General features: G+C 57.7%; 1 protein-coding gene across 4 annotated transcripts in view; it reads right to left on the bottom strand.

Moving 5' to 3' along the window:
- Positions 1-856: 856 nt before the first annotated feature.
- The window catches only part of CD82 (CD82 molecule), a 56,434-nt gene continuing 29,692 nt past the window's right edge, over positions 857-27,598 (bottom strand). For all 4 annotated transcript variants that reach the window (XM_043909999.1, XM_043909990.1, XM_043909979.1 and 1 more), the window contains exons 2-9: positions 25,081-25,163; positions 20,058-20,130; positions 15,075-15,199; positions 14,852-14,926; positions 5,414-5,515; positions 2,469-2,675; positions 2,074-2,157; positions 857-1,781 (exon numbers count right to left, since the gene is read on the bottom strand). In XM_043909999.1, coding sequence (XP_043765934.1) covers positions 1,704-1,781; positions 2,074-2,157; positions 2,469-2,675; positions 5,414-5,515; positions 14,852-14,926; positions 15,075-15,199; positions 20,058-20,130; positions 25,081-25,143 — 807 coding nt within the window. In that variant the 5' untranslated portion in view covers positions 25,144-25,163 and the 3' untranslated portion in view covers positions 857-1,703. The remainder of the gene's footprint in view (positions 1,782-2,073; positions 2,158-2,468; positions 2,676-5,413; positions 5,516-14,851; positions 14,927-15,074; positions 15,200-20,057; positions 20,131-25,080; positions 25,164-27,598) is intronic.

The following is a 27,598-nucleotide window of genomic DNA, read 5'->3' as shown; positions in this document are numbered from 1 at the left end:
ACCCGGCGTTCCACCAGGCTCCTGGGATGGGGCAGCAGCGCCACCTGGTGGCTCCTGCTGAAGCACCCTACCCACTGCTCTTCCCGGCCTCCTTTAGGGAGGCGAGTCCCCGCACCCACCCACGCACTCCTCTGCCTCCAGGGCCTCAGAGGAGTCAGAGGGGAGGAGATGGTGGAGCGAGTGACCTCCTAGAGGGGCCTTTCCCCCAGCCTTCCAGACCCACCGCACCCTCACCCCAGGGGACTCCCCGCGCTCAAATTCCTAAAGCAGCCGCCAGGGCAGAGCGTCTGCACAGCCCCCTCGAGCTTCGTGACGCTGGGCAGGGCTGTGTGCTGGGGCTCAACTTCCTTACTTGAGTAAGTACAACTAAGAGCTTCCTTTAAAGATGCTTCTTGAATCTTTCAAAACCTCCTGGATTCTGCACGTCTCACTCCATCACATTTCTTCAATATGAACATGTTTCCTTCTTTTGTAAACACACAAACAAAAACAGACGCTCTAGAAAGAGGCAGAGTTTACTCTGTGGCTTCACTGACTCACCTCCGCAGTCAGCCCACTTTGGGTCACTTTCTGGGGGCACCTGTACCCTAGGGGTACCATCTACACCTGCTGGAACACACACATCAAACCCCAGGCAGGCCGGCAGCCAGGCAAACGGGTCAGAGCCAGGCGTCACACTTCTCGTGTGCCAGCTTGAACGGGGGGCCAGAGGTGCCCCTAAAGAACCCCCTGTCCTGGGGACGGCAGGGAGGCGCTCACCACTCTTTCCCGCAGGCCCGGCCACCCCGTCCACATCACCTCGCCCCTTTGGTCCTCCGCCCCTGCCCTCGGAAGCAGCATCTCCACCACGGCAGGCTGGATTGTTACAAATCCTCTTTAATAATCGGTTGTGTGTGTTCTACAGAACTGTGCCCTGGGCCCCTCCCCACTCCCCTTCAAGGCACAACCTTACCCACCCATTCCCTGGGGGACAGAGGACAGGAGAAAGCAGCCTCGCTTCCCTGGGCCGCTCAGGGTCCTGGTGAATGCAGGGCCAGCTCTGTGCCACACTGGGAGGGCTCACCCCCTGCTTCCCTAAGCGGCCCAGGGCCAGTCCAGACCTTCATGCCCAGGCCGCCCCCGTTCAGCCCAGCTCATGCGGGCCCTGCCCTCACAGCGTGGCCCAGACTGGCCCGAGCTGCTTGGGTGGGGCTGGGTCAGGCTGGAGAAGGGGTGCCGCTCTTATGTCAGGTCAAGCCCACCTTCTCCCACTACCTCAAGGAAAATGGAAAAAACAAGGACAGAAGCATCAGAATGGAAGCAAAGCTGACCCACGCAGTGGGCAGTGACAACCCAGGGTGCCTTATCCAACCCCCCCACCCCCAGTTTTTAACACACTTTCTCCCATACAATATATACAGCCCCCAAGGCAGGTAGAAACCCAGCCCACCTGTGCAGGGAGTGTTTCCTTTGGGTTGCTAAGACAACCCTGGCAGACAGGGAGTGTGTGGAGGAGCCACAGAATAGCTGGAGCTTAAGGCTGACAGCAAAAAAGCAAAGGAGAGGGGGTCCAGGCCCCAGGAAGCGCCCCCAACTTCCAGCCAGCACGGGACAGACAAGGGGTCTTGGCAGTGAGGTGGGAGGCGGGCCTGGAGAGCCTAGGAGAGACCCCTAGGAGCCCTGAGGTTGGGGGGACAGGCAGGGAGGTGGGGACAGCAGCCGCCTCAGTACTTGGGGACCTTGCTGTAGTCTTCAGAATGGACACGCCGGCATAGGAACATGGATAGGAACATCCCCAGGAGCTGGGAGGGAGAGGGAGACAGTCAGAGGCGGGACCCCGGAGGAGCATCCCGCAGTCGGGGTCAGCACACAGGGCCTGACCTGCACAAAGCTGATCCTCAGTTAGAGCCTCAGGACCAACTCAGGTGGCAGAGGGCCCTGCGAGGGGCAGGGGTCCGGCCAGGCTTACCACGGGGCCTCTAGAAGCCGATGGGCCTCAGCCCGCCCCTCCCTCCACCCCGGATGTCTGCAGAGCAGGGCCAGTCTTGGGAGGGGGCAGCCCGGGGCGGGGGTTGGAAGGGAGGGGACCCAGACCTCGATGACAGCGACGCCCACACACACGCCAAGGATGACGCCCAGGTTCTCCTGCAGCCAGCCCTGCACCTTCTCCATGCAGCCCTGTGAGCAGAGGACACGGCCACGTCACCCCACGATGAGCCGCGCCACCCCGACACCCCGACACGCAGGGTCACCGGGGGTGGGGCCACCCCCAGCCCGGAGGTCCGGTGGAGCGGGGTCTGGGTGGTCCTCGAATGGACCCACTGATGAACACAAAGATGAAGGTGCAAATGACAAGCAGAGGAATCAAAGGAAGGCAGGAACAGCTCTGCGAAGAAAGGTCGATGTAGCAATGGCCCAGGTGAGGCTGGGGGCCGGAGGGTCTGAACCCACCGCGCCCCGAGCCCCCCCAACCACAACCACCCACGCACCTCCTGATACACTGGCCAGTCCTCAGGGTCGTTGCCGCTCTGGGTTCTGTTGCCAAAGGGCGCCTCGCAGAAGCCCTTCTGCGGCAACGCGAGGGCGTCCTCCTCATCACTCTTCTTGCAGGAACAGGGGAAGGTGATGTTGGTGCGATTCATGAGCTCAGGGTTTTCTGTCCAGTTGAGGAAGCTGACCCAGCCGCAGCACTTCACCTGGGCGGAGGATGGGACAGGGTGCTCAAGCCCACCGCCCACTCAGCTGGGGGCTTCCTGGACAGGAGCTCAGGTCTGCCCCCCGACTCCCCCCGCCCCCAGTCTCAGCCAAACTCCCAGGATTAGAGTTTAGGTTTCACTTTGGCCTTTGTGAGCCACGAGGAGTTGAAAGGGGCTCTCAGGATACACCATAAACTGTGAAAACAGCAGGAAACAAAATCAGAAGCAGCAAAAATATACAACAACAGAAGGGACGGTCAAGTTGAAAGGACTTGGGTGTGCAGGACATGAGGAGGGCAGATGGCATGCGACTGGGGGTGTGGGGGCTCGAGTCAGGTTACCGGGGTCCGATTCAGTTCTGCCACCTTCTAGCTACTCAGCTCTGGTCAGAGTGCTAGCCTCAACTTTCCCATCTGGAAAATGGGGGAAACCAACTAACTCCCTAAGTCCATCTGTTACGAGGATGAAATGGGGCCAGGCAGGCAAGGCCTCCAGCCCAGGTCAGGAGGGCACAGCAGTTGCCCAGGAGAGGCCGGTTCCACCTGCACATGCTGGAGCTGAGGTTCGGCTCTGAGCTTCGCGGTCGCCAGAGTGAAAAGGGAGGTGCACATCTGCCTTTTTAGAGGAGAAAGTGCTCAAGATGACCCTGAGGCAAAGAAAGCTCGTGAAGGGGACCCCGAGAGGCTTCAGATCACAGGCGGGCTTGAATTCCCGACTTGCCGACGGGACCAGGATCTCAGGGGCGAGGGCTGGGTCCAGAAAATGCCCCTGAAGGCAAAGCGGAGTCGGGGGTGAGTCCTATCGAATGTGGGCCCTGCCCTGCGCACTTCTCTGCGCCCCAGTTTCCTCATCTGGAGAATGGGGGGATGACAGCCACTCCGCTGGGGCTGAAGGGCTGGTACGGGTGAGCTGCGTGCCACCGTGCCCAGCAGGCGGGCACTTCCCGCTCCTGCACGACAGCCCGGTGGCCAGCAGGGGGCGTGCCAGGCACACGCAGGCTCCGCCCCGCTCCGGTCAGTTTCTCACTGAGGATTTATCGTCTACCTTGCTCTTTTCTTGCTGGCTGCCTCCTCTCCAGCAAGAAAGGCTGGCACCTCCGAGGGGCACCCACAGACCCTTGCACACCCAAGCAAAGTGAGGCAGCGTCTCTCGGTCGCTCTGCAGCAGGCAGAGCCCTGCTCACCAGGGCCCCCTGCAGGACACCCACTGTGTCTCAGTGCCTGCGCGTCCTAACTAAACATCACCACTCACAGGCCACGTGATAAGTGCCTCGGCCTTTATAAACTCATCGCAGGTGAGCATGGATCCCATTTTAGAGATGAGGAGACTGAGTCAGGGAAGGCCTGGCCAGGAAGTAGGTGAGTTTTGTATTTCAGCCCCTGGGAGCCCGACTCGCCTTCTGTTTTCTTACCGCCATCCCAAGCAGCCTCTGATAGACATCAAGTCACCGGGAGGTCCTGTCTGCCGCAGGAATTCCCCCAGTCAGCCCACCTCCTCCCCTGACACTTGTTTATCCTGGGGCCCCTCGCTCCCTCTGATCTCAGCAAAGCCTCTTGGCAATTGTGGATCAAACCAAAGGTGGGATGACAATGTCTTCCCGTGCGCCTGGAGCCTCTCAGTTGACACAGGACCCCCGTGTCTCCAAAACTTGGTGACACGTGTAGGCCAGGAAGTGTCTCCCTCCCCTCTTCACTGCTCGGAGAACAGGCGTGCCCAGGAGGCCAGGGCAGAGCCCCACCCCTAGTCTCCGGGGTCTCCTGGTGTCGGGCTTTCCTGTGCTGTGTCTTCCCTGCCCCTCACGCCACAGGACTCCCCGAAGGCAGCGGTCGGGCAGGGCCAGCAGGGCCTCTTGTGACAGAGGGGGAGGCTACCGCCCGGGGAGCGCAGGTCCCAGCCGAGCACGACAACATCCGGGATCACCCAAGGGGGGCGTCTGGGGCTTTATCACCGAGGGTGTTTGCAGTGTGTGGTGGCTGGTTCGACATCAAGGCAGGAACATGGACATCATGGCAGGCTGGGAACCCAGTCAGTCAGTCAGCCTGTCTTTCTCTTCCACTTTAACTGAGGTGAAATACTCCAAAGTGTATTGGACTTCCCTGGTGGCTCAGACGGTAGTGTCTGCCTGCAATTCGGGAGACCTGGTTTGATCCCTGGGTCGGGAAGATCCCCTGGAGAAGGGAATGACCACCCACTCCAGTGTTCTTGCCTGGAGAATCCCATGGACAGAGGAGCCTTGTGGGCTACAGTCCATGGGGTCGCAAAGAGTTGGACACGACTGAGCAAGTTCACTTCATACTGAAATGCATCTTGATGAACTTTTCTACCCATGTTGACATAACTGCCACCTGGATCAAAATTTGAATAGGACATTCCTTGAGCCCCGGAAGGTTCCCATGCCAGCTCAGCAGAGGCGGATCTCACCCTGTGCAGCCTCGCAGCTTGGACACGTGGTTTCGTAACCTCCAGGGGGAGCGCCCAGCCTGGCTTGAGCGGAGCAGTTGGAGGACTGCCCCACCTCTCTGGCCGAGGGTGGGGAGAGTGCTGTGAATCCCAGATCAGCCTCCGGGCCCGGGGCCCCTGGGCCCAGAGCGGTGGGGGTGACTCGAGGTCGGGCAGGAAGAGGGGCTGCTCAGGAGCCCCTGATCCCAGCAGACACACGCTCACACTCAAGCCGCCAGCTTCTGTCCGTCAGGCACCCCAGGCCCACGGGCACCCGGAGGCCTGCCCGCGCCCCTCACCTGAGCCTGAACGTAGTCCCAGGCCTCCTGCAGGTTGTCCCCGGAGCCGTCCGTGTAGTTGTGAATGAGCTTGATCACGATGCCGCCCATCTCCTGCTTCAGCTGCAGAGGAGAGAGCATGGACCGCGGTCAGCATGCTCGAGACGCGCGACCCCATCCCCGGTCACACGTGCTCAAGCTGCCTCTCCGCCATGCCCCTAAACGCTGGGGCTACGCTCATCGCTCAAAGCATGTTGTCACCCATTCCAGCCACTTTCCTGGTCCTCCCTGGGCGCCAGCACCCCCGACCCCAGTGCAGTCAGGGTCAGCCACCCCCGCCTGACCATCTCCTCAGCACTCAACAGCACATGAGCCTGTAGACGAGACTCTGTCCACGTCATTGCTGCAAACTGTCCAGCGGCGGGCGTCTCACCAAGCTCGGGAGAAATGCTGCCGTCTTCTCAACAGCCCACAGGCCCTATACTTTTTGGCCCTGCTCTTTTTGTTTGTTTTTAATTAATTAACTTTTTTAATTGAAGGATAATTGCTTTACCAGATTGGCCCTGTTGCTTCCAGACCTCGTTATCCCTGTTCTTCCGCCTTCCTTTTCAGTTACGCAGGTCTTTGGGCAAGGCGCGCTCCTGCCTGGGGCCTTTGCACTTGATGTCCCCTCTGCCTAAAATCTTCTTCCCCCAAATATGAACGTGGCTCATTCTCCCACTCTCTTTAGAGCTCTCCTCAAATGGCTGCTCCTCAGAACAGCCTTCCTGAACCACCCAGGAAAATCTCAGCCCTTCCCTATCCCCTGCCAGGACCCCGTATCCTACGAGGGGAGGCCCGCTGCAGGTTTTTCCTTGTAGCCTCGTCATAGCGTACTCTTCTGCTTCCAGAATCTATGGTCTCTCTCCCCAACTAGAACATCAGCTCCGTGGGGGGGGCAGGGACTGAGCCTGAGTCAGCCTGGCCAGGGGAAGTGTGAGGCGAGCATGAAGGATGAAGGCAAGAGGAACCCCGCCACCTGCCCAGCTCCAGGGCCCCCCCAAAGTTCACATCTGCCTAGGCTGGCTCAGAATGTAGGGTCCCTGTGGGGGTAGAGGGAAGCACCTGCTTTTTGCTAACCCGGCAGAGGAAACACTCGTTTATAAAGAAGGTGGGTGTGAGGTGCAGGGATCAAAAGGCTTCGGCCCCCAAGGCCTCTTCCTGGGGTTTGAGCAGAGGATCTCACTATGGCAGCTTTTCAGAAACCAATCCACTGTGCAGCGGCAGGTGAGACCCAAACCGGCCCCACCTGCGGACCTTGCTCAGGGGCCTCCCCGGGGCGCCCCGACTGGAACAGGCTGCTCACGGTCACCTCTTGTCCTCACAGAACCTCGGGGCAAGGGGCCTGAGAGGAGCAGGAACACCAAGGGGATGGCCCCATGCCTGCCCCTCAGTTCCTGAGAAAGTGGAATCGGGGAGATGGGACAGGGACCTCCAGATGGGGGCTTTCAGAGCGAGCCAGCTCAGAACTCCGTGAGCAGGGGCTTCCTCCAGCTCCCCACGAATGCAGCGCTCAAAGAACCCACAGCCTCCAGACTGCCCTGCAGGTCCGGCCCCCTCCGTTCACCCGCCCTGGGAAACCAGCCCCCTCCCAGGCAGCCCCACCCCCCGGCCCACCCCAGGATCGTTCTCTGTCCCTCTCTTACCATAAACTTCTTAGTCAAATATCTCTCTGGTTTTATTGGCAGAGATCTACAACTTGCAAAGCTAGCCTGTCAGTAACTAATCACAACAGTAGAGGCCAACTTTGATCAAGCTTGTTATTACCAGTACCGTGCTAAGGACTTTTAATGCCTTATTTGACTATCCCTCCAGGCAGATCGATGGCCTAGGTATTATGGAGAGGCAGAAAACAAGGCCCAGAGAGGTTAATTAACTTGCCTAAGGTCTCACAGCCAACATGTGAAGAGTTGGGGTTTGGACCCAGGTCTGACTGATTCCAGAACCCAAGTTTTTACCCACTGAGCTTTATCAGCATTTAAACCACATGGCCATTGCTTGCAATAGGTCAGAGCAGTTTCTTTTTCTTTTTTTTTTAGCACTTAATCTTTAATATGTTTAATTTGGTCAAAATCTATGGAAGTCTACAAAAATCTGCAGACCATATGGCTGTGTAACGCAACGCACAGTGTATTATAACAGAACCACATGGAGAATGTAAAATGTAAAGTTAGACATTAGGTTAAATCACAGACGTGAACATAGTCTTTTCTCCGGTGCTGACAAGGACCACTCACTTTAAAATTCTCTTAACGAATAATTAAAAGCTGCCTAGGTGTCAGTTTAAGCTATCTCAGTTCTCTTGTTTAGAATGAAACCCCTTGAGGTCACTGCAACGAGCAGTTTTCTACCAGAGCGGCTTGGTGCCTGGCCCACGTCATGCAGCGAGGGCTGTCTGCCTGCAGAATCTGAGTCTCTTTGCCCCTACCCTCTGCGCTCCACCTCTGCTCCCCAGTGAGCAGATGACCCCTGAGGTGTGGAAAGAAGGGGGTCCCCAGGGGCACTTGCAGAGAGAGCTGTCTCCCCCCCACATCCTCCTACTGGCCCTCCCCCACCGACCTGGGCTCTATTTATACCCAGCATGGTTGCCACAACAGCCCAGACTTCCCTGTTTCAGCCCCCAGAAATGAGAAGGCAATGGAAGCTGGGTGGTTTCCACTGAGGCTGGGTAGTTTCCATGGAAACACCACATCCATCCTCCAGCCCAGAATGGGGCTGAGAGACCCAACTGCTCCACGGGCGGCCACGGTGGCAGGGGCTGATTCAGCTTGGAGTTGAGGCCTTGGGACCCCAATGCCCAGGAGGCAGTGTCGGGAGCCTGGGGAAGTTACCCTGGCAACCAGGCTGTTCCTAAGACGGGGAGGAGCAGGGAGAAGCAACTCGCCATCTCACTTCATCCCTGCAGGGGCCTCTCTGTGGTTTCTGCCTGCCCCATGTCCACTCTCCCTTCTTGAAACAGCAACTCCCTTCCTTGGCAGTAAGCACCCCTCAAACCCACCATGCGGCTGAGGAGTCCTGCCCCCTCGCTGCCAGAGGCAAGCAAAAACCCAGGCTGCCACTTAGCGCCTTCTACACCCTGGCACAACAAGTGGTTCAGGGATGGGCAAGTGACCCAAGGTCATGCCCGAGGGCCCTCGCTTTCTGCTAATTTGGTGGGATGAGGGCCTGAGTGGCCACCCCAAGCCCCCTGGGGACAGCTGACCTGAGGAGGATGCCAACGGAGGTGAGCAGGGCTGAAGATGAAGACAGACAGTGCCGGGGGCAGCCTTTAGAAGCCTGGATCCAGCTGAGCCTGCAGCCAGGGCAGGCCAGTTTCAGTTGGGTTACTGTTACGGGTGATAAAGAGGCTTGCCCAGGAATGGCTGCATAACTTACAGCCTAGTGTGAAGTGAAAATGCAGGGCTCCTTACTTCAAAATGATTAGGAATTTCAAGACATCAGCCCAAGCACAGAAACCTTCTAAGTGTGGGATGCTGTGTGACTGCTCAGTGAACACACCTAGGAAGCCAGCCCTGGTCTTGTCCAACACCATCCTCCCCACTTCCCCAAAGAGAAAACCAAGGCTCAGACAGTGAGAACAACTTCACAAGATCAGACAGCTGGCGAGTTGTGGATATATAACCATCACCTGCTACGTGCATCTCCAGAACCCTGAGATCCTATCACAGCAAGCCACCCACCATCTCCAACCCTGCCATCCTCTGGGATAACTCTCCTCCCCACCCCCCTACCCCATGCTATGCTCTTATGTCACTTTGTTGTGTGACTTTTCTGAGAGAGGCACAATCAGAAGACATCTTTGAGTCCAGCATATCATCCAAAAGTAAGAATCCTTTACTTTTCCAGGCTCTGCTTAAATGCTCCCTGTGATGGGGAACTCAGTACCACACAAAATAACACATTGGGGGGAGGCTCTTGGTTCAGTCAGTTCATTCTAAGTTGAGCCCAAATGACTTCTAGCCATGGGTTTCCATCCTCCCTCTCCCTCCCAAGTCCCAGCTGGGACCACACAGAACAAATTGAATCGTTCTCTCCCAGGACATTCAGGTGTTTGAGACCCCCTCCTCCCCGGGGTAAATCTCTAGGCTCTTTGCAGGCTCTTTGGGATGGTGATCAGCCCTCTCTCCAAGCTCTTATGTGCCAAATTGCCTCTCACAGTGAGGGGTCCCTGTGCGATGAAAGGGACCCACACCTTCTTGCCCCCTCCCCCTGTACCCACAAAAGGGGTTGCCAAGCGCTTTGAGGCTTCATCCTGGGAACCTGGTGAGAAATGAGGACCCTTTGCCCTGGAAGATGTGGAAGGGGTAGCATTTTCACTCTTAGTGACCACCTAGGTCTTTGCTGAAAGTCTGGATGCAATCTACATAACCAGTTGCCGAAGAATTCAGCAGGGGGCCACACCATGTAAGTCTGTCCTGCCCCTACGATAGGCTCCCTGAGGGCGGGGCCCGAGTCAGCTGCTGGAGCCAGACACGCGGGTGCTCGACAGTCTCTGCCCACTGGTCTCCAGAATCCCTTTCCAGAAGGACAGTCTGGGTGCCTTCTTCCCCTTCCCCGAAAGGGAAGAGAAAGGTCCCCACCACCCACCTCCACCACCACCCCCGGCCTGGCTCCAGCCAGGCAGTGGAAACCCAAGCTAGTCACTCAGGAGGTTTCCACGGCAGGGAGGGCTGTCTCCGAACATGCTGCCCTCAAGGAACTCGTTTAATCACCTGTGTGTTCGCTCCTATGGGCACTGGCGGGTTGGCTACTGTGGGCCTCTTGCATGGGAGAGGGAAGGAGGAGGAAGGGAATAATGGTTTTCCTGGCCGGCCACCCTCTCTGCAGAGCAGACAGCAGTCCAGCTGAGCCCATCACCACCACCACCCCCTGCCTCTGCCCCAGCGACCACCCAGACCACGCGAGCCCCTCCCTTCGCGCTCTCAGCCCTCAGGCCTCTGCTCAAGCTGAAAGTGAAAGTATTAGTCGCTCAGTCCTGTCTGACTCTTTGCGACCATATGGACCGTTGCCTGCCAGCCTTCTCTGTCCGTGGAATTCTCCAGGCAGGAATACCGGGGTGGGTTGCCATTCCCTTCCCCAGAGGACCTTCCCGACCTAGAGACTGAACCCGGGCCACCTGCACTGCAGGCAGATTCTTTACCAACAGAGCCACCCAGGGAAGCCCCCCGATACAAACTCTCAGAGCCTCAGCGGCCTCCCACGAGCAGGTCAGTGGGACGACCTGTGTGCGTGCACCCAGCCCAGCACCCAGCACCTTCTGGGAACTGGTTACTAGTTCACCCTCCTTCTGCACTGACTCCTGCCCACCCTCCACCACCCAGAAAGAACAAGCCAGGATCCCAGGGTGACAGAGCTGGGAATGGCCCGAGAGGTCACCAGGGGCTCAGAGAGGCTGAGTAACATGTCCAAGGCCACACAGCAGGCAGCGGCAGAACCCAGACCTGAGCTTTTCCCACTAAATGGGGGCTGGGTAATGATCAGACAAGGAAACAGCCAGGGGAATCTTTACTCCATACCTAAATTTTGGTTCCCACAGCCCTTGCTAATGTGAACATTAGTACTGGTGACAATAGGAACAACTGCCCATTTACTGAGCCCTTACGAGGCATTAGTGAAGTCAGCAATGGTGACAATAATAAGAAACTCTTGCAATGACGCCAGCACACATCTGCTCTGGGCCAGGCAGACACTAGGCCCTTCCCATCTGTCAACGCTCTCTATCCTTGGTGCCCCACTTGTAAGGTGGCCTTTGGGGCCAGTGCGCTCCGGCCCCAAGGAACGGTCGGATTTTAGGCAGGACCAGAGGGCTGCGTGTCACCCCCACAATCTCTCCCATTCTGTACTTCCCAGGGGACAGCTAAAGGGGGTAAGCCAAGGCCATCAACAAGCTCATTTCTATCCAGGTTCGATTTTGCCACCAAATGAGTTGCGAGTGGTACACTGGTTTCCGAAGTGTTTTTTGGACTTTGGAATTATGGCTGAGGGAGAGTGGGCCTGTAGGATTGCTGCCTTTTGACAAAGGAGGAAACTGAGGCACAGAGAGGCTGAGTAACTTGCCGAGGGCCACAGAGCGGCGCTCCGACACGGGCAGCTTGATTCTGGGGTCCAGGGCCTGGGCCAACACTGTGTTTGCTACAGGCCTTGAAGTCTGGGCTCCCAGCAACCCTGAGGCTGGGGGGAAGCCAACCAGCTCTATTCTCCATTGATAGACGCAGACCCCAGAGCTTGGAAGGCCGGTGCTCTGCCCGAGGTGCCCAGCCTCCCCTGCCGCCGCCCTGGGAACAGTAGCTGCTGGGAGGAAGGACACTGGAGACCACTTCAGGGAGACCCCAGGGGCTCAGTCCCTCCCACCTGCCCAGCAGGCCTGGAGAGAGGGGGAAGACGGGCCTGTCGCCTTCCAAAAAAGCCGTTTTCCTTCAGGCTCACCCAAGTCCCACCTCCCCAGCTGGGCCTCGTCTGCAGGAATAAACACCACCAAGGGCATGTTTAGTCTCCCACCGGGATTTACAATGTGTTAGGAAAGAAAAAATAAATCATTCATTCCAACTCGGCCGATCGGGTGGCGCCAGAACTTCCCCAGCGAAGTCAGGAAATTTCCCTCTGCTTTCCAGAGAAGAAGGTGGGCCAAGGGGAGGAGGGCTGGGGCTGGGGGCTGGGGAGCGTGAAGTGTGGAGTCTGGGGGCTCGGAGGAAGGTAGAGAAGGGGACAGTGGGGTACCATGACACACACAGCCTGGACTAGAGTCAGGAGAGCTGATTCTCCAAACCAGCCCTGCTCTGGGGCTGGGCGTCACCTCTGGGGCACGGCTCCTGGTTGGCAGCCAAGCAGATTATGCCAGCCAGAGGGGAGGCAGCGTGGAAGTAGAGGGAGGCACAGGCCTCGGGTTGGAGTGGATGGGAATCTCCACCCTGTCGCATTTGAACTGCATGTGACCAGGGCCAAAAGTCACTGCCTTCCTGGGCCCCAGTTTCTTAAACTTGAAAATGCCAGTAAAACTAAAATGAGTGTCAAGCGACTAGCGCAGCCCCTGGGACGTGATTGGTGCTCAGAGATGGACACTGTCTTTATTACTGTGAGATGGGACAACACGGGGGTGAAGAGGTGGACTGCCCAGCACCGTTTGACTAGCTTCTGAGTCACAGGAGCTGCTCACTGGGGACCAGTTCTCATCCACTCTCTTGGTAATGTGCCACTGACTGGGGCCCAGAGAAGCCCCAAGTGCCTCACGGGTGGAAATGAAGACCCAATCCTGCAACCCTTGCACTGGGAGAATAGCTTCCCTTCCCTCAACATCGGCTTTCTGTCTGGTAACCAAGCTAACTTCCTTTCATTTATTAAGCTGCTATTTTCCCTTTCACCTTAGCTGCCAGGAAGCTCAGTGTTCAAGTTAGCTCTAAGCTCCCATGAGTATCTTGTCCCCCAGCTCAGGAATAACATTTTTCTTTTCTCTTGGTGTGTCTTCTGACCTTTCTCATATTGATTTTAGCTGCTCTATGCCTACGTTAGAAGCTAGCTCCAGTGCTCCTAGGAAACAGACTGGGTAGATTATAAATAAGCAAAGCTGATTCAGGTAGGAAGCACTATAATGAAAATTTCACCAGCATGAACCAGGAAGCCAGGTTGCCTGGGTTCAAACCCTGGCCCTGCACTTACTAGCTGTGTGACCTTTGGCCCAGTGACCTAACCTCTCTGTGCCTTGGGTTCTACATCTGAAAATGAGGGTGCTCATACCCGTGACCTCAGAGGCTTGCTCTGAGGAACAAATAAATGCAGTATATACAGTGTTTAGTACCAGGCTTGTTCTAAATTCTATGAAGTATTACTTGATGATGTTGCTGTAATGTTTTCTCAACTTCGTTCCAAGAAAGATCTGTGGCAACGTGACCTTCAAGTGGTAAAATGTAGGAGTCCACATGGCCACTGGCTCTGCCAGCACTGTGGGTAGATGAGAATTGTAGTCCTGGAGGAAAGGCAGGATCCAGCCTCAGCCGGGCCCAGGGTGAACTCCGACTGGCCTCGTGGAGCCTGGGCCCTCACCTGGAGCGTGAGGAGGTGAGGCCCAGGAAAAGAAGGCATGGAGGGTGGCTGGCACTGAGCCCAGAACCTGGTGTGTGCTCAGTAGGGATCAGGGATAAGGGGCTATCGTTACTATCACTGATGCTGTCGTTGTTAATCATCTCTAAGCATCTGCTTCCCGGCCCATCAACATAAGACGTACAAGAGCTGCTGGGAGGACGAGATGAGATAATGTGCATAAAGCTTCTAGAAATTACCAAGTGCACAGGGTAGGTGCCCCATAATGCTAACTGTGACGGTCACAATCCACTGGCACACCCAGCGGCCAATAGGCAGCCTACTTCTCTCTTGCGTCTCTTTAGAGTCTGAAAGCTGGATACTCACTTTCTCAGCCTCCCTTGAAGCTAGGAGTGCCTTTAAAACTCAGTCTGGAGGAGACTGGTCGGGGGCTTGCTTTTCGGGTAAAAGGGATGGCCGTGGCTGGCACCGCCCCAGACCTGCTTGCTTGGTAAGGGGCTTGCTTTTCAGATAAAACAGATGGCCGTGGCTGGCACTGCCCCACTCCCTTTCTTCTGGCCACAGCAGCAGATGTTGGGCCTGGTGCTGTGGCAGCCATCTTGTGACCATGAGGTAAGTGGCTTGATGGAGGAAAGATGTCATGATGAGGATGCTGAACAGACAGCCAGAACCAGGGCCTCTTGAGCTTCCAAACCTGACTTCTGGTTAAATCAACAACATATGTCCTTAGAGTTTAAGCCCCAGTATGTCTGATTTTCTATTTCTTAACACTGAGGGTCTTCCCTCTGACATGGGAATAACGTTTTCATGGACCGTCTCCTCCCTGGGCCTCATCTGCGGACGAGATGCTGAGAATTGCGCTATGTGTTTTGCTAAGATAATCTCACTGAATCACTGCAGCAACCCTGAGAGTTAAATTATTAATGATGCCCGTTTACAGAAGGTGAAACAGGAACAGAGAGGCAAGCAGCTTGTCAGTGACCACACAGCTAGGAAGTGGTGGGGTCCAGTCAATACTGGGCCCAGCAGCGACTCCATCCACCTGTATTGTCTCCACTCCCCTAGCCTTCTGCCATGTGACCACAGGGAACCGGAGGCCCGGGAGGCTGACCTGGCACCTGCGAGTTTCCTTTTTTCTTTCTTTTGACTGTGACACATGGCTTGGGGGATCCTAGTTCCCCGACCAGGGACTGAACCCACACCCTTGGCCATGAAAGTATGGAGTCCTAAACACCATACCAGGAATTCCCCACCTTTGGGTTTCTCCATGACAACCACAAGGCCGCTTGTCTGTCCCCCACCCCCAGGCCACCCCCACCCCCAACCCTACCCACATGGCTAGTCCAGCCCAGGTCAGGGGTGAGGCCGGGGTCGGGGGGTGCTCACCTCGCCCATGTTGAAGTAGAAGAAGACCCCTGCAGTCACCTGGGCGATGAGGATCAGCAGGAGGAAGGCAAAGTACTGGGGACACAGAGCAGACACATAGTCAGCAGCAGGGTCCCCACCACGCCCCCCTCACCTCGATGCCCCCACCCAGACTGGGCCAGGGCCCCCCAGGCAGGATAAGGTGGGGGCGCTGGGTGGGCAGTGCTGGGGGGACCGTACTCACCATCCCCAGCAGGCAGCGGACCTCGTTGACGGCACCCAGGCAGCCCAGGAAGCCCATGACCATGGTGAGGGCCCCCACGCTGATGAAGACGTAGGCCGCCACCTTGAACGAGGTGGAGGAGGTCTCTGCCAGGGGAGAAGGACACTGGATTCAGCCTGCCTGTCTCGGCCTTGCTGAGTACAAGATTGGGGCAGGGCTGCAGCCACACCCCTGCCGTGGGGTCAGAACACTGGGGTCAGCCATCCAGCCAGGCACCTGCTCCCTCCCCTGCTTTGGAGGTGGCCTCCCCTAGATGCACGCCCCGCCCCCATCCCTGCTTTACTTTTTGTCCTTAGCACTTAGGGGACTGAAAAGACTCCAGTTTTACTGGCTTCCCTTGCTCATGGTCTGCGACTCCGAGGAGCCTGTAAGCTGCACCAGGGCAGGGACCGGTCCCTGCTGAAACCCCGCCCCCGGACAGCGTCCAGCACAGCAAAGTGTTGTAGGAGTCACTGCTGAATTAACAAAACAGACTGGCAGGTTCCGCTGGGGCTACGGGCACTGATCACCTTCCTCCATGTCCACAAACAACAAACGCGGCCCCTCTTGTCCACTCGCTATGCCTCGGGGCTTCACATGTCTGCCAGAACTCTGCCTGGCAGGCACCAGCGTGCCCATCTCACAGATGAGGACACTGAGGCTCAGAAAGGCACATCAGTAAGGGCCAGAGCTGGGATTTGCAAACAGGCGGACCCAATACTTCGGCCACCTGATGTGAAGAACAGACTCACTGGAAAAGACTCTGATGCTGGGAAAGACTGAAGGTGAGAGGAGAAGAGGGTGACAGAGGATGAGATGGTCAGATGGCATCACTGACCCAATCGACATGAGTTTGAGCAACCTCCAGGAGACAGTGAAGGAGAGGGAAGCCTGGTGTGCTGCAGTCCATGGGGTCATAAAGAGTAGGACACGACTTAGCGACTGAACAACAGACTCCCAGCGCCAGGCTCTTTCCACTTCTGCGCGGGGCGTGCGTACTGACGCAGGTATGTCCCTCCTTCATTTGTTCAGCCCACAGAGATTTGCCAGGAATCACTGCATGCCAGGCGCTATGCCAACTGCTCCGTATGCAGCGGTCAGTCAACCTGCTGAGGTCCCCACCCCACAAAGGGGACGTGTGGTGGGGTAGGGGGTGTGAAAGGCCATGAAGACACTGAGGCTGGCTAAGGTCGAGTGAGCAGGGCAGGCGCCTGATGCGGGAGGAAGCGTGGTGCATGGGAAGACGGAAAAGAAGGTAAGAGAGAGAGGAGTCTGACAGGGATATGCGGGTGGCGGGGGTGGGGGCAGTGCCTAATGGCAATGATGGAGCCCCCCCAGGAGGATGGGGGTCAGAAATCTCGACCAGCATTCCCCAAGAATCCCAGCAGATCACGCAGGGAAGAGCTCACGTCCTCCTCCAGCCCCTAGGTGTGGGGTGTGGGGAGTCCTTTCCAAACCCCGAGGCTATGACGTGCCAGGAGTGGGGGGCGCGCCTCCCCTGGGCAGGCGGCTGCGGGCACTCTCCTCTGACAGCCCCAGGCGCTGCAGGGAAGCTGGTGAAGCACCCTCAGGGTGGGGGTGCTTCCAGAGGTTCCTGGGTCCACCGCAGCCAGGCGGACTTTGCCGGAGACAACCAGGAATCTGCCTGTTGGTTGTGCTTTCCCGATGACTTGGGCACGGCCAGAGCTGCCAGCGGGCTGACCGACCATGACTCCTGGAGCAGGGGGGTCCCTCAGAGGGGCTGGGATCCCCACCTCGGCCACAGAGGGGGCGTGTGGGCCCTTAAGGAATGACCACAAAGCTGGCGCGTGGGTGGGTAGGAGGGGGTGATCCAGCTCCACTTCCTGGGCACAGACAGAAGGTTCTGGAGCTGAGGAAATGCCCTGGCCAGCCCACCTCACACAGGCATCAGGACAGGGCGACCACCCCGCCCAGCTCCTTAAGGAGACCCGGAGAAGCTGATCAGAGGCGCCGGGGGGTGAGTGAGGAGACTTCCCTTTTATTCTAGGCCCTCACCACCCGGGCTCTCAGCCACCAGCAAGAGCAGGGGAAGGCGGTCAAATTTTGCTTTTTCTTAAACTTCCTGGGTTTGGGTTTCAGCAAGCCCTCCCAGTGAGTCCTCCTCCCCCAACATCCACGGAATCCACGATGTGCCAGCCCCGAAGAAGGCCCTTTATCCAAACCATGCTGCTGAAATTCTGCCACGACCCAGGGAAGGTGGCTCCACACCCTGATCTGCCTGTCAGAGCCCGGAGCAGCTGGGAGGCTGCAGATGGGCCCCAGGGGCAGGGCTGGGGGCTGAGAGCCTGCCACTGCCGCCAGCACTCGGGGCCTTCTCCGGGGAGGCCAGCCGGGGCGCGGGGTCTCTGTTTCCCAGAGCGTTTTGCCAGGGCCAGTCCTTGTCCTCCTCCAGGGCCTCAGGCTGGTCCTGATCTGAGCAACCTGACTTAGGCAGGGGGCACGTGGACAGCCCAGGTCCTGTGCTCCAAGACCTGCATCCTCTTGGTCTTGGGTCTCAGAGGTACCAGTGAAGTGGACAGGAAGTAGCCCAAACCTCCCAAAGTGACCAAGGACCACGCAAGGTCAGTTGCTACTTAACCCCAACTTTGCTGCTAATAGGCTCTGAGCCCTGTGGGGTGTGGGCAGGCCATTTTCTGGGCTTCTGGTTTCTGTTTTTTTTTTTCTTTTTTCCCTCTGTGAAATAAAACTAGTAATTCCGGCTTCTTAAAGATGTTCTAAGGATCAGATGGTATCCTAAACTGATTTAACAATCATTTATGGAGGGTTTACGATTTACTAGAAACCCTTCTCAACACGTTCAGACATTAACTTGCCTAATTTCTCAGGATGGACTTTATGACGCGGTCTATTATTATCTTCATATTGCAGATGAGGAGGTACAGAGGGTGGAGTAACTTGCCCAGGATCGCACAGCCGGTAGATAGCAGAGCCGGGCCTGGAAGCCTGGCATCGGGCTGGGGGCTCTGCGTCCTGACCCGCCGTGCTGGCTTCTGCTCCTGAAGGAAGGGCGTGCCGCAGGGCCCGGGGGTCGGGGGCTCAGGCATGGGGGCTCAGGAGCCATGCCCCCTGGTTCCCACCCGTCCCCCGCCTCAGCTGTGCCCGTGGACAAGTTACTACCTTTCCCCTCAATTTCCTCCGTTGTAAAACGGGGCTAGTAACGCTCAGCCCCAGGGCCTCCCAGTGAGGATTCGATGCGGGGAGGGGAGAGCTGTGTCATGCAGGCCTGGCACACAGGGGGCCCGGCTCCTGGTTCTGACTCTCACTTGCTGCGAGACTCTTAGCAAGTCTTCTTCTGCCCTTTCTCTGAGCCTCAGTTACTCAAGGGTATGGTGACTGGGCTAACAAATTAGTGTTTCTGAACGCTGGCTGCCCGGGGAACCCCCCAGGAAGATTTTTAAAAGCCTGGGTGCTCTGGGGCTCCACCCACACACCTGGAGTCAGATCCCTTGGGGGTGGGGTCAGGCCTTGGTATCTGTAAAATCACTCGGGTGCATCCAGGGGGCCTCCAAAGCCTGGCTAGTTTGAGATTCTCAGCCCTGAACAGGGAGGACCCCGGGAGTACCGGGCAGGTGGGGTGCAGAGGGCAGAAACGCGGTGGGCGGGCTGGGCCGAGACTTTGCCCCGAGGCACAGTGCCCGCTGGGTGTGCACCATGGCCCAGGAAGCGGGGAGCCTGGGCCGAGCGAGTGGGCCAGGGAGAACGTGTTCCATCCTCCTTGCGGGGAGCGCGTGGGGAGTGTGGGTACCCGGCTGCAGCAGGAAACCCAATCCTTAGCCCCCCGATGGGGAGCAGTCCATGCTCCCCACCCTCAGCAGAAGTCAGGACTGAGCCCCAGACAGCAGTGGGTATGGTGGAGGGGGGATCACCCTTACTTCCCTTCCCTTCACGTCCGAGGGGAGGCTCAGCCCCCGGTGCCCCCTCCATCACCCATCCTAGCCTGGTTCCGTTTCATTCAAATCAAGCAGCTGTCACGGGCCTGAGTCCAAACCTGCTGCCCCGGGCAGCTGCTGGGAGGGGAAGTGAGCCAAGGACCCGCTCGCTGAGGGGCGTGGCATCGCTGGACTCTGCTGTCTGCCTCCGTCCCACCTCAGGACGTCCACCGGAGGCTAGCTCAGCAAGCCTGGCAGGCTTCCTGGAGGAGGCAGCGAGAAGACCAGAGAAGGCCTCCTGTTGTCCTGGCAGGGGAACCTTGGGCTTCTTCCCCTCCAGCTTCAAGAGGGAGACAAGGGGCTTCCCCTACCATCTGGACTAAAGCTCTGGGGGGTTCGAGTCCCACACCCGTCACTCCAAGGCTGGGTGAACCTCAGCCGGGGGTTTTACCTCTCTGAGCCTCACTTCTTCATTTGAAAGGCAGGAAGTTCCTACTGCCCGAGGCTGCTGTAAGGTTAAGGCAGTTTATCTATGCCAAACGCTTGGCTCCATGCCTGGCACACTGTGACCACAAACCGTAGATGCTGGCCTGGCGCCTCCTCATCACTGCACTTGCCTGGCCCACCTGGCCGGGGCCAGGCACATAGTAGGTGCTTCGTGCATACCTGACGATCTACCACTCCTGGCTTTTCTTCTGAACTGGGAAAGGGAGGCACTACTGCCCATGTGTTGCTGAGCAGGCAAGTGGAGGCATGGAGGAGATAAGAGGCTTTCTCAAGTTCAGGGCAGAGGGAAGGGGCCAGGATGGAGAACAAGCCTCTCTCATCCCCCAGCGTTCTCCAGACAACAGCAGCTTTGTTTAGAGAGGGAGAGAAAATTCCTTCTGAAAACCCCTGCGGAGAGGCCCGGGGGCAGAGTGGTCAGCAGCGGGACCTGGGCAAGGCAGGCCCCGAGGGCAGCTGAAAAAGGGAGGGACGGGCTGTGAGGGTCAAATATTTGTGGGAGCAGCCCTGACTGCTGCCCCGCCCCTCGTTCAGAGGCAGCTGGGCCAGCGGGGGGTAGAGGGGTCCTTACGTAAGATGGAGATGAAACTGTTCTTGTCGACCAGGATCCATATCCCGAAGCCCAGGATCACCGCACCCAGGACCTGGAAGAAGAAAGCGGCAGTTAATGGGGTCCCCTCCCAGCTGTCCCTGGGTGGGGTGGGCCACATCCATCTTTGCCCAGCCCAGGATGTCAGGGTGGCCTCAGGCCCCGAACCCCAGCTGCAACCAACTCCAGCAATCCAGAGAGCAGGCCATGAGTGGGGAGTCCCTCCTCACTGGGTGCGGTCAAACCGAGGGTGCCTCCTCCTGCCAGGGGACCCTCCTACTCATCTCCTGGCCCTTCCCCAGCTTGGGGGCTGGGGGCTTCCCAAATAAGCCAGGCTCCGGGGCACTTGGAGCCCTCCGCAGACTTGATCATTGAAGCCCAACCTGTCCTCAGATCTCTCGGCTCCAAGACCACTTTTCACGAAAGACTTCCTGACCCCCAGCCAACTAAGGGGCCTCAGCTGCGGGGCAGCCACCACAGGACCCTTCTTAAACCCGCTGAACCCACTGGGTTTAACTCTGCCGCATTCTCCCTGGACTGTGAGCTCCCTGAGGGGTGGGCTGGGTTGCATGCAGCCTGTGGACCTGGGCACCTATTGTACCAGGAGCAAAGGACTCAGCGGGAGACTGAGTTCATGAATCAGACTGTGTACACACAAGATTAGAAAAGGAAAGGGATGGGGTGTGTGGTGGGGGGTGGCCGTGTAGGTCCAGACCCAGGGATTTCCTGCCTCCCTTCCCTGCACCAGTGGGCAGACCCACAACCTGAGCCTATCTTCCCAGGTGGAACCCCCACCAAGATCCACCCTCCCATCTAGCCAGCTAAATGTGGACAAGGGCCCACAGTCAGGGCCAAAGCACAGATTCCCTTAAGGGGATGGAGGTGGGGAGGCCTGCATCACCCTGTAAGACTGGTCTTCCCCTGCGGTCTGGCTTGGGTCCTTCTTGGGGATAACCCACCTTCAGGGTCCCAGCGTGTCACCATGCCCCTTTACCACCAGCCCTGGGCTCCGGCCTTAGTCATCATCCCATAATCTCAGGGGCTAGGCCAGCAGCTGCTGATAAAGCCCTCAGCCTGGAATGAGCCCCTTGGCCTCAGGGGCTTCGTCAGTCTTGCTCTACAGTTATTAAAAACCAGAGCTGCGGCCCTGGGTAAGGTGAATGGGCATTTGCCTCACAGGGAAAAATTCAGGGGACACCAAAACCACTCAGTAACCAAGAAAAATGAGTTTATAGCTATCATTTTTAAGAAACAAAACCTCATGGGGAAAAAAAAATTCATGAGGAAAAAAATATCAATCTTTTAAATAAAGACAGGCTTGGTGTTAACTGCTTTTGCCTTTTGAAAAGGCGCAGGGCCCCAATGTGGTGGGCTATTGCTGACCCCAAAGCAAGTACCTTGCTCGCCTCACCCTTAAAGACAACACCCCTTAAGGACAACAGCAGCTGCGGCCAGGAAGTGGAAAGAACAATGACCTCCCGACATTTGTCCCCAGCAACTCACTTGTCGCCTCCTCTCTCCCTGTCAGATGGGCCCTGTTATTGTCCTCATTTTACAGACGGGGAAACTGGGGTCCTGACCTTGCCTGAGGTCACCCAATTCACCCCCCAGGGGCTCAACGTCAGGTCTGAATGTACAGCTTGGTCACGTGGCGGCAAACCAGGGCCAGGGATTCTGGGGGTCTCTCACGCACCTCGGCCCAGAAAGCCAGCCCCTGAAGACAGGAAAACTCCTGGGACCCTGGGGGTTGAGTGCGGGAAAGGGTGGGGCGAGGGTCCACCCGTAAGTGGGGGGGCATCTCAGACCACACAGCTTGCTGGGAGGAACGTGGGCTTGACAGGGCCTGGCGGCTAGGTTTCCAAAGACTCCCGAACCCCTCCCCACCCCAGCCAAGCACCCCAGCATGGCTGGCCCGGGGTCTGCCCTGCACTCACACCCACACGAAGGAGCCCATCTGCTCACCTGCACTCACGGGGCGGGGCTGCAGGAAGAACTGCCCTTCCAGAGAATGCAAGACAGGGCGGGAAATTCCCTCTGGGCAAATATTTTACCCCCAATAGAGTAAAATCCCAGACTGCCCAGCTGGGCTCAGCTCGCCTCCAGGAGCCCAGGGAGCGAAGTGCCTGGCACTATCTTTTCGGCTCCTCTGCAGGTCTGGGGACTATGGCCTGACTGCTCGCCAGGTGTGGCTGGATCCGCGCCAGGCCACGGGACAGCCGGGAGCGAGGCCAGGTCAGGGGGCCGAGCACCATGACACACCCCCTTTCTCTATGAACCCAGACTGGGGCCACGGGGCACACCCCACATGAACACCCCTCCCCAGACCCACCAGAGCCTCCTGACAGGAGCCAGGTGCCTCCCAGGCCAGCATCCTACCATCAGAAAGGCCACGGCACCCGCAGCCTCAAAGTTTCTTTAGCTCTGAGAAAAGCTGATGACGGGGTAATTTTCTGGGGAGTTCGGGGTCACAAGGGAGGGTAGGCCAGGGTATACACGTGGACCCGTGTGCATACGTGAGAACATACGGCAGCCAGAGCGATTTTGCCAAACCACAAGTTCAATCACGTAACCGCTTCCCGCTGTGCAGGAAACACAGACCCAGATCCTTCCTGGAAGGGCTGAGAGAGGCTCGCTGGGACCCACTCCCCCACTGCTGGACTTCCGGTCCTGCTGGGGGACCGCGCGCCCCAGCCGCACATGTAACTGCAGGGCGCTCTCGCTGACTGCCCCGACAAGGTCAGTTGCCTTGTTATCTGCTCTCTTAGGGACCACGTCCTTCATTCCCAGTATCTCCAGCAACTGCAGTATTATTGTCCACTTGAGCCAGTATTTGATGGAAGCCCATCACCCCTCGGACCACGAGCGCCGTGAGTGCAGAAGCCACAGCTCTTCCACCAAGTGAATGTCTACCTGGCACCCAGGATGGAATCTGAATACACAGGGCGGTCTAGCATACCCTTGGCGGATGAGTGACGAGTGATGGATAAATGGACACACACACACACACACACACACACACACACACACACACACACTGTCTCCTTTCATTCTCTCTTTTCTCTCTCACCCTCCTGAGATAAAAAGCTCCCCCTCTCTCCCACCACAGCCCCCCTCCATATCCTGATGAGCCCTCCTGGGCCCCGGAACCTGGGGAGGGAACACCTGCTTCCTGCCAGTGTCCTGGAGCAGCTGGGAGGAGATGAAGCGAGACCAACCCTCAGAGCGCGGCCCGAGGGAAGCTCGTCCAGGCTCTGGTTCTGTGGGAAGCCTGGAAGTGGAAGGGACACCCTGGCCCCAAACCCTCAACCCCTCTCCCTTCCTCCATGAAGTCCCCGCCTCCCTCCCTCCCGCTGCGTGGGGGGAGAGGGGCTGTCTGTGTCCCTGTGTCCCCAGGCCCTGCCACCTCCGAGGCTGTAGCCCAGACTCCCCGCTCCGGCTCCAAGAGCCCCAGGAACAGAACCATCGGCTCCCACACTCCACCCCCCATCCTGGCTGGCTGGCCCTTAAAGCTGGGCCTCAGCCCGGGAGCACAGTGCCTGCCAGGGAAGGCGTGGTTCTGGCTGTGTGGGCAGCCAATTTCCAGAAGCCTGGCCCCGCTGGGAGGGCCCTGACCACCGAGCTGGGAAACTCAGGTGCCCGGGCCCTGCGGCCATCAGTGGAGGGCCGGAGCGGCATTGCGGCCTCAACAGCATCCTTGAGGCGGGGAAGGTGGGCCGGAGCCAGGGTGGACCTGCTTCAGGGCGGGCAGCACCAGGGCCGTCCATGCCCATGCAAGTGTGTGCATGCATGCGGGTGCATTGGTGTGCCAGCAACACACCTCTAAACATCTCTGTGTTGGGTTAAAGTTATGAGAGGGAGTTTAGAATGATGCTTTATTTTCCAAACTTTCTATACTCCTGTGTAGCTTGTAATGTAAAAAAACATTTTTTCCACCAGGAATTCATTGTAGAAAATTTGAAAAATGCAGAGAAGCAAAAAGAATGAGACCAAAAATCTCAGGAATCCCAGTATGAACATTCAGAGGTATTTTCTGTTCCTCTCAAAAATATTCACGTATACATACCTTTTTAAAATAAAATCGAGTCATAATAAACATCCTATAAAAATTCTAACAGTATCGGTGAGCCAACAGCGTCAGAGGCCACAGCGCTGCCGCACCACTCCTTCAGCGGTCCCTCCGTCCGCTCTCCACCCACCCCGACGCCCGTCACACACTCACTCTCACACACCACTCATGCATTCACTCACACACCCACATGCACTCACACAGACAGACACACGCTCACATACGCCCTACACACTCACACGTAATCTCACTACACTCACACACATATACACTCGCCCACAAGCGTGTGCACACACACACACACACACACACACACTCTCATTCCATCCTGGCAACTCCGAGGCAGGAGGCGTCCTCCTGTGCCAGACCAGAGAGGAAAACCAAGGCCCCGGGAAAAGCAGCTCCGGATGTGCACGGGGCCTACAGCTGGGCGGCCCGCGGCCCGTGAGGCCTGCAGGGTGGGCCTGGGGAGGGGCGACGGGGTCCTCACTCTGGCCCAGAGCCCCGCCTCCTCTTGCCCACCCTCTGGGAGCTCAGGGCAGCGGGGAACACCCCTCACCATGTGGGTGGGGGCACAGTGGCGGCAGCTGAGACCCAGACCTGCCACAGGCAGATCCCTCAGGGCGGGCGGAGGAGGATGGGCAGTCAGGACCAGACAAGGAAGATGCCGCTCTCCCCACGCCCACCTCCCGCCCGGGTCGCCCCCGAGGCCTCAGCGGAGCTCCGGGGGAGGGAAAGGCTGGGGCAAGGGCCCAGTGTTCTGCCTCCGCGCCAGCTGGGAACGCTGGGAATCTCCTTCCACCCCCACCTGCTTCCATTTCCAATGGTCTGCCTGAGGCCCCAGCCCACCACCAGCCCCAGGCTGGAAGGTCTTGCACTGGGATGCCCCCAGGAAGAGAGTCTCTTTCGGAGGCCGTGGGGGGCGCGGGTCATACTTACAAAGAAGAGCAAGTTGAAGAGGAAGAGGAAGTACTTGGTGACTTTGATGCAAGCTGACCCCATCCCGTCAGTCCTGGAGCTCCCTGGGGACAGGAGAGAAGGCAGGTTGGTCAGTGCTGGGCAGGGCCTGGGCTGGGGGAGGAGAGGGAACAGACGCTGACGGACACCCCAAAGCCACTGACCCTCGATCACCCCCGCTCACCCTCGCCACAACCTCACGATGTAGGTGCTGACGACGTCAGGTCCTATTACAGGGGACCCCGAGGCCGAGAGGTGAGATGACCCGCCCAAAGCCACGCTGCGGTGGGGTGAGGGTGTGGGTGGCAGTTAGGGTCTGGCTCAGCCACTCCACCAGGGCCGGGGCCTACAGGAAAGTTATGAACGATAACCCTCAGGCTCCCTGAGGTCAGAAAACCAGGAATGACTAACGGCCAGCCTTCAGGCCCCACGGGGCCAAGGGAGCCAGCAAAGGCAGCTGGGGCTGAGACAGCTGGCCTGGGACAGCTGCAGGGGCCGAGCTGGCCTGGGGGTGGGGACGTAGCCACCAGACCCTGTTCCCACTGCCCCGTGGAGGGTGGGGAGAAGCAGGCCACGGAGCAGAGGGAACAGGGGGCACGAGGTGTGCGCATCATCCCTTCTTCCTCCTGTAAGGGTGAAAGGCTATCCTGAGCCTTGTGACTCCCCCGTCCATGTGGAGGTCCCCTCACCCTGGTCTAATCCATCCTTGTTGCCAAATGGGAGCTCAGCTTCCATTTTCTACACCTCCAGGGACCAGGGTAGAGGAGTTAAGGGGGGAGATTCAAGCACCACATGGAACAAACCCGTCCGAGGAAGGAAAAGATGACCTGGGTGGTAGTGAGTGTCCTATCCCAAGTGGCATGCAAGCAACATCCGAATAACAACTAACGGGAATTCAAGTGCTGCACGGGGAGATTAGGCTGAACACTCCTCCAGGCTACCAGGGTCCAAGGCCTGGGCCTGAGAAATGTGGGAAAAACAGTGACTCAGAGCCAGGGAAGTCCAGCCTCGGTAACTCCACCTGGGGCCTCCCCCAGGCCCAAAGGGGGAGAAAACAAGGGTTCGCCTCGTGTCAAGAGATCCAGAGATCTGAGATCCTGAAGCCAGGCCTGGCCCCAGGAAGGCCTGCTGGGGGTGTTCTCCATGAACGAGAACTATTGTTTTCTCTCCCCTCCCAGGGCAGCGCCTGACAACCACAGGCACTTAGCAAACTGGCACAGAACAAAACAGCAGGAGAAGAAAGCCTCTCGCCTAAGGAGGCGCGCTTCTCTTGCCCACCACGGCCCTGTTTGAATTTCCTGCCTGTGAAGGCAGAGGGGCTGCCCCAGGCTCAGCCCCAAGCCGCCTGTGGCTAAGTCATCCCTTCCTGAGAAGAACCCCACCACTTCGGGGAGTGGCGATGCTGGCTGCATTCTTGTGAAACTGGAGAAGTGTGGAAATGGTCGGTCCTTTGGCAATTGATGCCAGCCGGCACTGTTCAACAGGGAAAGGGGTTTCTGCCCTTTCTGGCTTCACATCCTCCATTCAGGCCGGGTCTCCAGGGCAGCCTTGCAGGGTTGCAGGTGTTCAGAAAGGGGCGATTTTTAGACAAGGGTAACCACCTGGCCAGGGCTTCCCCAGTGGCTCAGCAGTAAAGAATCTACCTGCCAATGCAGGAGACTCGGGTTCAATCCCTGGGTCGGGAAGATCCCTTTGGAGAAGGAAAGGGCAATCTACTGCAGTATTCTTGCCCTGGAAATTCCATGGACAGTCCATAGGGTCCCCAAATAGTCAGACGTGGCTGAGTGACTAAACAAAAACCACCCCCTGGCCTCCCCCATGAACAGCACAGGCTCCAGGCAGCTGTCAGTGTGTGTCATCCCTTTAGTCCTCACGACCTGCCCAGAAGGTGTGGCGGGTCTTCCTCTCCAGTGGGGGCCAGGGGTAGGGGGAGGCAAGTGAAGCAACTCGTCCGAGTCACAGAGATCCTTAAGCAGTGGTATGGTATTTAAGCCCTAGAACTACCATATTCCAGTCTATTTGATGAGCATGGTATTGCTTTTTATTGATTTTTGTAAGGTGGCACTAGTAAAGAAGGGCTTCCCTGATAGCTCAGTTGGTAAAGAATCTGCCTGCAATGCAGGAGACCCTGGTTCAATTCCTCTGTTGGGAAGATCTGCTGGAGAAGGGAAAGGCTACCCACTCCAGTATTCTTGGGCTTCCCTGGGGGCTCAACTGGTAAAGAATCCCCTGCAGTGTGGGAGACCTGGGTTTGATCCCTGGATTGGGAAGATCCCCTGGAGAAGGGAAAGGCTACCCACTCCAGCAACCGGCCTGGAGAATTCCATGGACTGTATAGTCCATGGGGTCACAAAGAGTCAGACAGACTGAGCGACTTTCACTTTCATTTTTGGTCTTCCCTGTAGTTCAAATGGTAAAGAGTTTGCCTGCAACTCAGGAGACCCAGGTTCAATCCCTGGGTCGGAAAGATCCTCTGGAGAAGGAAATGGCAAGCCACTCC

This window comes from Cervus elaphus, chromosome 1, assembly GCF_910594005.1.
Source record: "Cervus elaphus chromosome 1, mCerEla1.1, whole genome shotgun sequence".
Lineage (NCBI taxonomy): Eukaryota > Metazoa > Chordata > Mammalia > Artiodactyla > Cervidae > Cervus > Cervus elaphus.
The sequence above is the reverse complement of the archived record's forward strand: the minus strand, read 5'-3'. Positions and strand labels throughout refer to the sequence as shown.